The sequence below is a fragment of the Uloborus diversus genome, chromosome 5 (assembly GCF_026930045.1).
Source record: "Uloborus diversus isolate 005 chromosome 5, Udiv.v.3.1, whole genome shotgun sequence".
NCBI lineage: Eukaryota > Metazoa > Arthropoda > Arachnida > Araneae > Uloboridae > Uloborus > Uloborus diversus.
The window spans coordinates 152,028,470-152,041,391 of record NC_072735.1 but is presented as its reverse complement, the minus strand read 5'-3'; the positions used below and the strand labels follow the sequence as shown (position 1 = coordinate 152,041,391).

The 12,922-nt window shown below is 33.0% G+C and overlaps 1 protein-coding gene across 1 annotated transcript in view; it reads left to right on the top strand.

The window, feature by feature from the left end:
- LOC129223197 (uncharacterized) overlaps nucleotides 1–12,922 on the top strand; it is a 55,871-nt gene that overhangs the window by 12,412 nt on the left and 30,537 nt on the right. The window contains exons 5-10 of the mRNA XM_054857764.1: nucleotides 1,044–1,211; nucleotides 1,883–2,086; nucleotides 5,956–6,056; nucleotides 9,226–9,316; nucleotides 10,422–10,589; nucleotides 12,140–12,305. Of these exons, the coding sequence (XP_054713739.1) occupies nucleotides 1,044–1,211; nucleotides 1,883–2,086; nucleotides 5,956–6,056; nucleotides 9,226–9,316; nucleotides 10,422–10,589; nucleotides 12,140–12,305 (898 nt within the window). The remainder of the gene's footprint in view (nucleotides 1–1,043; nucleotides 1,212–1,882; nucleotides 2,087–5,955; nucleotides 6,057–9,225; nucleotides 9,317–10,421; nucleotides 10,590–12,139; nucleotides 12,306–12,922) is intronic.

The window sequence follows — 12,922 nt, the reverse complement described above, 5'->3', positions numbered from 1 at the left end:
GTTTCTACATTTGAACGAAGCACTTGCCTGTTTGGCGATATTTTGATAGTGGAAATTTTAACCCTAACTCCATTGGATCAACCTTAAACTCCAGTAGATAGCGTTAAGATGTTGACCACTTTTTCGTTTCTTCATTCCATTAAAATGGCATTCTTACCAGTAAAACAGTTAAGTTACCGAATCCAGTTCGGCCTTGTCAAAATAAAGTAACTCCCAGCATGTCAAACATTACCAAAAAAATACTATCAAATTATCATGCCGTGTCGCGAGTTTCATTGTTGGTGACGTCAGCGTTATTCGATCATCGGCTATTATATATATGAGGATAATAACTGTTTTTGAAAAACTGTTGCAATTAATTACCCTTCATCTAGGTTACAAGTGATAAGACGTACCTGATAATTCACTTCTAGACTGAGTGTTTTCTCAAACATCTTGGGGTTCGGAAAAACTGATTTAGATAGATCTAATTTCCTTTGATTTCGTTAGAATTAAATTCAAGAACAATTGATGCCAACAGCGCCTTGGGGGGAAGGGGAGGAAGCGCCTTATAAGATGAAGTTGTTTTAATCAAGTATTATTAGTTTTGCAACTTTCTGCAGTTGAAAGTGAGTCCTTGCAATCTACATTATAAAGTTATTTGCTGTAATGCAATTAAGAACCTAACGTATACCTCAGCTAACTTCAATGTAATTGTTAACTTAAAAATTTCCTTTTAGAGTAATCTGTTATTTTTTCGGTTTTGTATTCGATTCATCATTTTTTGGTTTTCGTGTATAATGGCTCAAGAGCCTTTACGGGCTACAATTTCTTCTACAACTCTTTACCTTTTAACATGAACCATTACGATTGCTACACTGCAACTCATGACGCGATAAAGGTAACAAATTACTTCTTACACGCGGTAAAAGTAGTAAATTACTTCCCAATCCCATGTCTGATTTGTCTGTAATTTACATACAATTTGATGTGTGTAAATTAAATTGTTTTTTGAAAATCTCTATCCTTGCATTTGATGATTATAAACCCTACTATGATCTCAGGTACCATACCTAAGCCGAGAGGAAGTGTACGTGTCTGCAGCCGTGTGGAGCGTTGTTGAATCTTCCAATATTATCTGGTCCCATAAAAAGCAGTCAGAGGCAGGGAAATGTTCCAGTTTCAATGAGTCTAATCTCATGGAAGAGAACTCATTTCGTAATTTGGTACTGGTAAGTATTTTATAATTATGTATTGGGTTTTCATTTTGGGTAACTTTGAAAAATGTGAGTTAACGTTACACCGCTTCACATTTTTAAGGATATTTGGCTTCAAAAAATGGCAAGGTTATATAATATCAATTTTCCGCTCTTTATTTTTCATTTATAAATCAATTGGCAACTCTGTACACCACTAAATATATCATTCAACAATTCTGAAGTTACTCTTTGCTTAAGATGCGGTGACTCTGGAAACGACTGGTCAAGTGACCAGTGAAGTTATTAGATATACAGTTTGACCACCGATGAGATGGAAAGGTAAACATCCAGTTTGCAGATAGAAATGGACGAATCTATTAGTTTTCAGGATTGTCAGTTTTTGCTGATGGAAGTTAGCCTCTTAATTACGCGGAGTGACATTCAAAACTGGATGGTTGCCAATTCCGTATAGTTAGTGGACAGACGGTACTTCTACAATTCCTGGTACGCCCGGTTAACCTACGGCTTTAATAGAATTTTTTCGTAATGTCCGGTGAGCTAGGTTGGCTTATTTGACCGCGGCCAAAATTTCTCAATATTAAAAAAAAAAAAAAATCCTTAATTTTTTTAGCTATAAATTAACGATTATTCAATAAACATTTTGATGTGATTTTTTGAAAATTCTTTCCTCTACAAATATATAGAAATTCATGATGGACATAGGTGTGTTGGCGGATACGCTGCAATATGACTTGCTTCGCAACATTCCTGTGGATTCCAAAAGAGAGATCTTCCGGACCATAGCCCAGTGGAGAGCCAGTGCCAATCCTAGATTTAAGTATCTCGGCGAAACAATTGAAGCAAGACTTTTATTTGAGAATAGGATTTTCAAACTGGCCATTCCTTATGTAAGCATACTTTCACTCTTTGATGAGAAAAGGACAAGCTATTGCTCACTTACTGAAGAAGAAAGAAATTAAACCATGCTTGTGTCATGCAATACAAAAAGTAGTTTGGTTGCATTTCACTTCAGATAATTCTTTTTTCAATTAGCAGGTTATTCTTTAAATTAGCAACTTAAAATAAACGCAACCAAAATGAAACAAGAAGTTCCATCTAGAACTATACGAGCCTACTTTCCCGTATACCCATACTACTTTCTAATACATGATCAATATTCTCAAAAATAGCTAAAATCGCAAATTGTTTCAACCATATTTTTTAAATATTTTAAGCTAATTTCTAGGAATAAAATATTCCTCACACATCTAAAAAAATTGGATGCAGATGCGTAAAAAAAAAAAAAAAAAAAAAACGAACAAATAAAATAGCAGCACCTTTTAAACAAAGCAGCTAATGCACTTTTTTCCCTTAAAAAATTCTTTAACAGCTTTCAAAACGAAAAAATAATAATTGAAATTAATAAGCTTGTTAAAATAAATACATCATATCAAAAAAAAAAAAAAATATCGTTTCTTTTTCCCCTGTTGCCAAAAATATTTTTTTAAATGAATTGATGCACTTACCAAAATAAATAAAAACAATAAAATGTCAACTTAAAGAAACATTTTTCATTGTCAAAAAAAAAAAAAAAAAAAAAAAAAAAATCGTCTGCGCATATCTTTATATAGAAACATAAATGACTTCGAGTTTGTTCGCCGAAAACTGAATACCTAAATAAAAACTTTAGCGTGAAAATAAAAGCAAGTCATATTAACAATAATTATTTCACAGTTAAAACCATAGCTGCGGAGTCGGAGTCGGAGTCAATCTCATTTTGGGATAAAGGAGTCGGAGACGAATATCGAAGAATCGGAGTCAGTCATTTGTCCTTCGTGTATAATTTTTTGCCAAAGCTACGAAGTCAGAGTCGAAGTCGGGAAATCGGATTCGGAGTCAGGTGCCCCTAAATTCTCGGAGTCGGAGTCTGGCCTCAAGAGCTATTTTCAGCAAAATTTCCTTGAAATAAATCCGCCTTTAAGTACGAATCTACATTGACTTTCGGTTTCTCCGTAGGCGCTAATGTTAAGGGATTTGAACTGTTCAAAATTGAACGGAAAATTGTTCAAATCAAAAAGATATTCTATAAGTTTTTCATCAAAAGCTTTTTCCTACAAAGTTTGTTTGAAGCAAATTCGCCTCACAGTTCAGAATTGCCTTGAATTTCCCCGTAGACGCTAATGTTAGGTTTTTTTGAACTGTTGAACAAAATATAGTTCAAATCAAAAAGTGAAATACGGGAATGAGGTGTCTTTGCCGAGATCTTTCGAACAAAAAAAGTTTGTTCGAATCGGACTATTCATTCAAAAGTTATTAGAGGGGGACAGACAGACCGACAGACATTTTTTCCCATCTCATTACCCTACTTTCCAATTTTTAATTTTTCGATATTTATTTAATTATTTTATTTATTTTTGACTTTTTTTTGTTTTTTGCGGTATTTTTAAGATGCATTAAGCCTTCTTTCATGCTTTTTTTTTCTTTTTCTGACTTTTACTCGGAAAGTAGGCTAAAAAGTAGTTTGGTTGCATTTTACTTCGGAAAATTCTTTTTTTCTGTCAACTGGGTTGTATTTTAAAAGAGCGTTCTGTGATTGCATAGCATCAAAGTACTTCCAAATATGTAATTTCCATGATTGTCTTATGGAAAGTTATTACATATAGCATGCGATATGTAAAAAAAAGAAAAAAAAATCAAGTTCCTATACGTTTTAAAACAGTCTGCAGCGTAGCAGTTTTTTTGTTTTGTTTTAGATCTACTATTCATAATTACACAGACTTAAACAGCGTTTCAATAAGTATTGTAAAACTGATTTCAAGTAAAAAAAAAGGCGAGAAACAGGTGTGTGAAAATTTATGATCGAAATTGTTACATGTCGAATAACATTTGCGCATGTTGAGTATCATGATATGTAATCTGAGATGTATATAGTTATATGGTTTATTTCCAGAAAACGAACGAATACATTTCATACATTATTAATTTTACAAATTTTGTAAGATGTCAAATGAAACAAAATGTACGAGTATTAAGAGTTTTAAACCTCTGGCAAGTCAACTTTCTCCATACATGCTTTCTGTTACTCGCTTCTCAAAAATCTATGTCTGTAGTATGCTGGAACTGCGCCCAACGGTTCCCAAACTTTTTGAGCCACGAAACCCTTAGTGCTTCACTTATACTTCAAGGAACTCCTAAAACAAATTGCAAAGGATCTGGAAGTCAAATGAAAAATGATAATCATTCGCTATCATAATTACTTTTTCTATAAAGAAAAAACTATTGGTTTCGGGAACTTTTTCATATTTAATTTGTTCCCAACCTACTTAAACTATTTTTCGAAGCTATCTGTTTGTGTCTGCATGTTTTTGACCGATTTTTTTGTGGGCACTCCAACTCAAAACGTAAAGCATGAATCGGACCCCAAGGGTTCCGCGGAACCCACCTTGGGAATCGCTGTGCTAGAGACATTGAGAAGAGTGAAACAAAGACACCAAATCACGTGATAGATTTTAAAGCGAAGCAGTGGAAGAAATCAGGTTTCTTTCGCTAGTTTCAACGTGTCAACCATTCGTTATTCAACCATTGTTAAGTCACGTGACTTGAGATCGTTGCCCAAGCTTTTGCTAAGCCAATGATTGGACTTGCTCCCTCCATTTATAATACCTGCTCTAAGGTTAGAGAACATAAGGTTTTATAGCAAAACTTCGTTGATTTGTTTTAAAATTTCACGGATCAGTTCAACAAAAGATGATTGCACTAAAATACTAAACTGCCAAGGGCAGGTCAAAAATAATTTGTAGATACTGCCATTTCCCTACCCAGAGTAGTAAGTTTCTTAGTAGAGTGTACTCTCGTTGCAGCGCGATTCGACTTACGCGAAATGACTATTATGCGAGTTTTTCCGTGAGTACCGAATTTTAGAGCTAAAGCGAATTCCTCGCTTGTAACGCATAAATTTTTGGAAGAGAATTGTGGTTCAAAGTATCGAACTCGTTATTGGTTACGAAATAACGTATTCCTTAGTTTTTAGTATTTGCCAGCGTTTTTCTCAAGCATAATAATTTACCTCCATATTTACTGCAACAAATATATTAAGCAGTAAGTTACCGCTCTTAGGTCGGGCCAAGGCAGAACTACGTGTTACACACTGTTCATGGTATCCAGAGACTGCAATTTCGTCCTTATTATTTCCTCATCAGTCTGGAATAGTGAATGACCGTGCTGGAGGCAGGTGTCATCTTATTGAAGCTGAGAGTGCCAACAAACTGGTCTCTGGATATCATAACGGGGCTGCGATACATTGCATGTAGTTCTGCCTTAGCTCTGGCTTAAGGGCGGTAACTTACAGCTTATTACTTACGTTTTTACCTTCATTTTTGAGTTGGACCGCACCATTGTTTGCAGTCTCTCGCTGGAGTGCTCAATTAGCTACCAGTTTTGTGGTAATCTCAGCTTTAATGAGATGACATCTGCCTCCAGCTAAGTTATTGACTATTCCATACTGATGAGTCCTTAATAATGTCGAAACTAGTCTCTTGATGACTTGATATCATAACTGGGCTGTCAATATATTGCATAAACAAATACTTTAGTTCAAATTGGAAAAATAACAAAAAATATAAGTTATCACTAAGACCGTTACTTGCAAAAAATTTATATTACATTATTAAAAATTGGACTTCTTGCTGAATGAATAAACAATGGAAATAAAAAACACACGATAAACTAAACCTAAACATTAAGGCGCTTTAATTACAAAATTACTTTCTTTTTCTAGGCCCCACCTTACACATTTCCATCTGAAAGACAAAGAGATGACAGCGAACAAGGAGCCGTCGTAAAATTATTCGAATTTCTTATGAAGAAATTGAAATTCAGGCAGGTATTTCGATACACATGAATAATTCTGTGACTTACATAAACAACTGTCCAACCACGGACTGCATGGAATTTTCAAACGTCCAGATAAGACGAATCTATGTGAATAAGGGAAAGGTAAAAATTTGATGCGCGTATTCCGCTCCTTTGAATGAGACTCTGCTTCTGCAAAAGCTGACATCGGTAAAAAAAAATAATAGATTGGTCCATTTCCGAATGTAAAACGGATGTTTGACTTTCCATACAATCCGTGGTCAGACAGTAATCTTAACATTAAGGAGCTGTATGAAGTTGTCCAACTCCACTACTTTTTCTTTCTCCGTCACACAATATCATTTAGTTTAAAGCCTTATTAGGATTACCTTGCGGTGCCGGTGCTCACCCGCAAAACCATCAATTTATAAAATTTTCACTTTTTTTTCCCTATTTTTTTTAAAATTAAAATCACTTGAGCCCTTTTCTTTTAAGTTTAATGAACAACAATAGATGGCAATACAACAAAAATATCTTTTTTCCGTTGGCTCACGTTTTTGTTCAAATCATCCCAAGTTTTGAACTCAAAAATGGGAATTTCTTCAAAGTTTTAATAACCTCTAAAATAATAAAATATTTTTATTCATTTTTCTTTCTTGAGGTATTCAATCATTTTGTTTTAATAGACTCAAATTCGTTTTTTGCACGCATAAAGAGGTTTTTTCCTTCCCTAGGTGGGCGGTGTAAAAAAATGGGGACACCACCCCCTGCGAAAGAGAATCATAATTTTTTTTCTGTAATTCCAGAAAAGTAAGTGGCTATGTATGTTCACTAAATGAAGCAACTCATGAAATATGCAAGATGGGACTCGGAATACTAGTTTAATAATAATAAAAATAACATATGAAGCACTATTAAGCACCTAGAAGCAAAGGGGTGTAACTGCCAAATTAAAACTTTGGAGATAACTAGTAGGGAAATGTAGTGCAAAGTAAAATAACGAAGAAAAAAAAAACAACAAATGGTGAAATATTTATTCTATTTTTGGCATCACCTATCTGGCAATGTTTTAACAATGCAGTAACACATGTAGTCTATTTCTGTTGAGAAACATTTATCTCTGAAGATCAAAACATATGCTAAAAGTTTTCAAAAACTAATACTCATACTATAGTATTTTGTTATAAGTCAAAAATTATTTTTTTTATTATAAAATGGTTAAGTTCTTGTCATTAATATTTTAATTATTAATTGAGCTCTGCTAATATTCGGCGCAATATTTATTTAATATTCAGTTTATTTTTATTTTAAATGTTGTGATTAGTATTCATATCACTTACGTATTCATTTATTAATTAATTCGTTAATTATTCTTTCACTTAATAACTCACTTATATATTCATTCCTTCTCTTATTTTCCTACTCCTTCATTAATTTATGGTTTCATTATTTATTCATTCATTCTTTGTTTACTCATTTACTTGGTCAAAAATATTTTTCGCAGTCAAATAGAACATATTGCATTAGAACAATATTAATTTTTCATTTTGCCTCTTGAAAAACACAAGTGACAATTTGTTTTTTTGAAGGTGCAAATTTACTGCCAAAAATAAAAGTATCTGAATGCAAGTTTATTGTGAACTAGTGGTACCCGCAAGGCTTTGCCCGTAGTAGAAAATTAAAAGGTCATTTGGACCGCCTGTATATTTACAAATAATGGATGATGAATTTCTCGCCAGTTGGCTATGCATTCGCTCTCCCATTCCACGTCATGACAATTTCGTAATTTACTCGTCCATCTTATGATAATTTTGCTCCAGAAAATGTTCTTAAAATTGAAATAGAGAAAGAACAAATTCGAATTTTCGAAAAATCGCTTCGAGGTGCACACCCCCATCCTACAAACTAACTTTGTGCCAAATTTCATGAAAATCGGCGGAACGGTTTAGGCGCTATGCGCGTCACAGATATACAGACATCCTACAGACATCCAGACATCCTCCGGACATCCAGACAGAGAGACTTTCAGCTTTATTATTAGTAAAGAAGAATACATTGTTTCTTTGTGTACTGTAATTTTCATAAAAATTTCCAATTTGTTTATTTTGAGAAAGGTAAGTTATCTTAACTATTTCACTTTTCCTTACATTCCCCTACAAATGGTAGAAGAAACTCCAATGTGTTTTGGGACTAGAGATGGTACCAATTGTCCCGGTAGGTACTGCAATACAAAATGATTTAGATAAACGCTTCAATGAAATCCTACCTAGGGTTTGAACTCCGCACGGTCATACCTTGAAAATTTTCGTTTACATTCTTTTCTTCTCATTGCCTCATATGGCTTATAAAATATGAAATTGGAAATAAATTCGTGAAAACCCTCTTGACTACTTAACCCTCTTGAACTCGCGTCGTGAGCAAAGTACTCACACTATGAAGAAAAGAAAAAACTTTTTGCTTTATTTTGTTTCATCGAATATTTTGTTTCAACAAGTGTTATTATGTTGTATCTCACGTGGGATGTTTAAAACATATAGTTAATGAAATATTTTCAACTAAAAAACATTTAAAACATGTTTTGATGAAAAAATGTTTCTGGATAAAAATTCTCATGGTTCTCAGGTCACTCATTTTGACGCGAGTACGGGAGGATTAAATTAAATATCAATAAAATGAAATCGTGGAGTACATTTTTCAATCACTGAACGTGTTGGGTAAAACCTCTTTGTTCAGTGACGTTAACGTTTTCACTTTCAGGATTTCTCTCAAAAAATAGACAAAACAACTATTTTTTAATTTGGATATGTAACCACTGCACCTGGATGGTACACGGAATATCACCCCTCCTCACCTCACACCATTAAGGAAAGATAATAGTCCAAATTAGTTTTTTAATTAGAAGTAAAACGGAAAGGTTAGTTTTGAAAAATTAAAAGAAAGTTAATAAATAAATATTCATATATATATATATATAGTATATACGTATCTGTTTTTAGATTAAGTAGCTCTATCAAAAACGGCCAAGTTAGTTCTCAACTTCAACAGGAGGACGTCTGCCTCCATCTCGGTTATTAACTATTTCAGACTGATGACAAAGGCGAAAATGTAGTCTCTGGATGTCACGATAGGGCTGTTGGTATATTGCTTGAACTTTCAAGTTAAATTTCCTTCAGTCATGGAATTCGCTGTCTTTTAGGTATCAAGTTCTTTCACCAGATGACAATGAATGGGGAGTACTGATGGACAACGGAGAATGGAGCGGAGCTGTTGGCATGTTACTAGATAGAGTGAGTACTGAAAACGAAAAAAAGTATAAAAAAGCTGCCTAGATATTGAGGCAAGAGATATAAACTATTTTAAGCATATAGCGACCAGTCTTCTATTGATTCCGTCTACTGTAGTCCTATAGACGTAGTAAAATACATCAAATTGCAAAGAATGAGATGGACAGGATATGTCATTCGCATGTCCCCTGAATCCATCCCACTTAAGATTCTAAATACAAGACCAACTGGCAAACGTCCGAGAGGAAGACCAAAATTTCGATGGCTGGATTGCTTGGAAAAAGACTTCAAAACTACTAAATCCCCAAATTGGAGAAGTCAAGCGAAAAATAGATCCAATTGGAAGAAACTTATGGAAAAGACCAGGACCCACAATTTTTTTGGCAAAAAAAAAGAGCACTTCGAATTTTATTTTTTTCCCGTTGCTACAAATAAATCAAGTAAGTTACAGAATTCAAAAAAAAAATAAAATAAAATAAAATAAAAAAAATAAATAAATAAATAAAAATAAATCAATAAATAATAAATAAATAAATAAATAAATAAAAATAATTTTAAAAAATAAAAAACAATAATCATTTTCTATACAAAGTAAAATTATCTTTAACTGTTGTCAACGTTAAGTCTACGGGAAATAGAATTTCTCTTTCTATAAATAACTTATTTTTTATTTAATTAAACAAAAAACTAAAAACAGATTCGAAATATCTTCAGATTTTTAAGCGTTCAAAAAAAAAAAAAAAAGCTTTAAACTCTACCGTAAAGGCACACATTAAAATTTATTTTTTTTAATCGTTAAAAAACTTTTTTTGAAATAAACGAATTAAAACATCTTTTTACTAACAAATTTTACGCCAAATGGTTTTAGTTTGTGTGAAGAAAATCTGCTAGTTAATTTATGTTCTATATTTATCTATCTTAAATTTCCTAGTAGGCGTGAATGTTAATTCTTTTGAACTGTTCAAATGTGAACGAAAAATTGTTCAAATCAAACAATGAAACATGGGTATGAGGTGTAAAACTTTGTACTCATAGACAAGTTTTTTAATTTTCTTTCATTGGTAATAAGGTATACATTTTTACAAAAATACTCAATTTTATATTTCAGAGTGCGGATTTGATACCCTTTCTGGGCATAACTAAAGGCCGAAATAAGGTGTTGGATTTCTCAGATCCAGTCATGACAACAAGTTCAGCTATCCTTGTTCAGAAACCAAGAGAACCACCAAGAAATTTGATATTCCTCAGACCATTTCGAAATCATGTGAGTTATTTCGTCGAGTTTGTGGTTGAACCCCATAATCTTTACAAAAACACACCTGTAAAATTCATTTAAAACTCAGACTCAAGGAAGCACAGTAAAAATTATGTGACCTTTGATATTGTCTGTACAGAGAAGGGGAAAATGTATTCTCAATTTCATTAGAGGTTAATTTTAAAACAATAATTTTATTAGCAAGAAAATATCCCTTTTAGTCGGGTTTCTATAAACTTATTACGAAAACAATGAATCAAAAGTAAATGAAAAGAGGAAATTTTAACGCTTTTGTTTCAAATGAAGGAAATTTTTTAATCAAGTGTTAAGAAGAATAAAGCCGAAATTTCCGATGCAGGAGTTTTAATTATTGAATTTTCTTCTCTAGTTAACGACGTTAAGTTCAAATAAAGAAGCATTCTCCCATTTCTCTGTAAAATATATCGTTAGTTGTTGGGGACTCTGATGTTTACCTGCTTTTAATTAGAAAGAATAATAATTAGAAGATAAATAATAACAAAATGGGTATTGAAAAAGAGTTTAAAAAGAGCAACACAGGTCAATCTTTTTTCTAGTATTCGACAAGTTCAACTCATTCTGTTAAAATTTTATTTTAACATCAGAGGTTTCAGTTAAAAGTACGCGTACAGACTTCCTGTAATGAAAATTTTATCATCCGGTTTTGTTTTTTCTCCCGTTTTGTGTCTCTTCATCTAGTTTTAAGTAATTTGAAGTAATACGTGTTATTAAAAGAGTCACCTTCTCCAACATTGAAGGAAAACGCCGAAAAGGGAGACCCCCTGTCAGATGGCTGGATGGGATAGAAAAGGACTTAAAGGTAGTAGGAGTGAACCGATGGGGGCCATTGCAGGGGATAGTGTTAGGTGGGAAACACTTCAAGAGACGGTCTTGGCCTGCAACAGGCTGTAGCACCAGCGAAGAAGAATAAGAATACGTGTTACTGTCCGATCACGGATTGTATGGAATTTTCAAACGTCCCGACAAGACTAATCTATCTGAATGAGGGGGGAAAGTAAAAATTTGATGCCGATATTCCGCTCATTTGAATGAGACTCTGCTTCTGCAAAAGCTGGCATCGCTAAAAAATAATAGATTCGTCCATTTCCGGCTGTAAAACGGATGTTTGTCTTTCCTTACAATCCGTGTTCAAACAGTATTTATACTGTTAATTATCTAGGTATGTTAAGAGTTAAATTTACCAAAAAAATATCGGCTGCTTGAAATATTTCCAAATTACTACTCTGAAGACTGACCTCTAAAAACAAATTTAGAAAACTTTTGCTTAGTTCTTCGTTGTATTTTGGTAGATACGAAGCTCCATATTTCTGAAATTTTTTTTTTCAATCTGAAGTTTTTATTTGTTATTAAGTTCTTTCTATAACAAAATATTTTCAAGTAACACAATTTCAAGGATTATTTACAACAAAAAACTGAATTCGTAGTCAAAAAATACTACACATTCCTCAGTAAAAATTAAGCATCCAAATTGCATAAGTTTTAACACATGTTTTATTTTATAACAACATTGTCTAGAAATATTTTTTCAATAGGTATGGTTTCTGATAATAATCATGGTACCTTTGATGGCTGTTGTACTGTATTATGTAAATAAAAAAAGTTCGCGTTATGCCAACATCAGAAGCAAAAAAATGAAAGGAGGCTTGTTCAAGTTTGAAAACTGCTTTTGGTACATGTATGGAGCAATTCTACAGCAAGGTAAGCCACCATCAAGTATTTAGCAACTTTTCCCATCAAATCTTAATATCACGCACAAAATTAATTTTCTTTATTGTATTTTAATATATTTTTAAAGTACCACTGTGCAATAATTGCATCATTCAATCTTTTTAACTGCAATTTTAAAAACACTACTGAAAATACTACTAATAAAAATGGCACATAAATAAATATATATATTATTTACAGCATTTAATTTTTAATTGCAATTAGGTACATTTTAATTTGAGATTAAACATCTATAATGCGTCACCTTTTTCGGGTATTATTTTTGTTTAATTATGACATTGACTTATTTACTGTACTGCATTGTATTGTTTAATGTTCTGGCTATTCTTGTTCCGATATTAAATGACGCAATTTTTTAATGACAAAAAGTGATTTCCGTTCAGACATAGAACAAAATATCATTTGCTGGAACAAAACATGTTTAACTGAGTGCAATGGATATGTTCGAATAGAGTAACCGGTTGCACCGGTCGGCTGATTTGATGAAGTCACGGTGAGAATCCTTAGGATGTTTTCATTAGCCGGTAGCTCTTTTAGAACGCGCCTACTTAGCAAGCCCGGCTCCTGGGGTAGGCGACCCTTGCAAC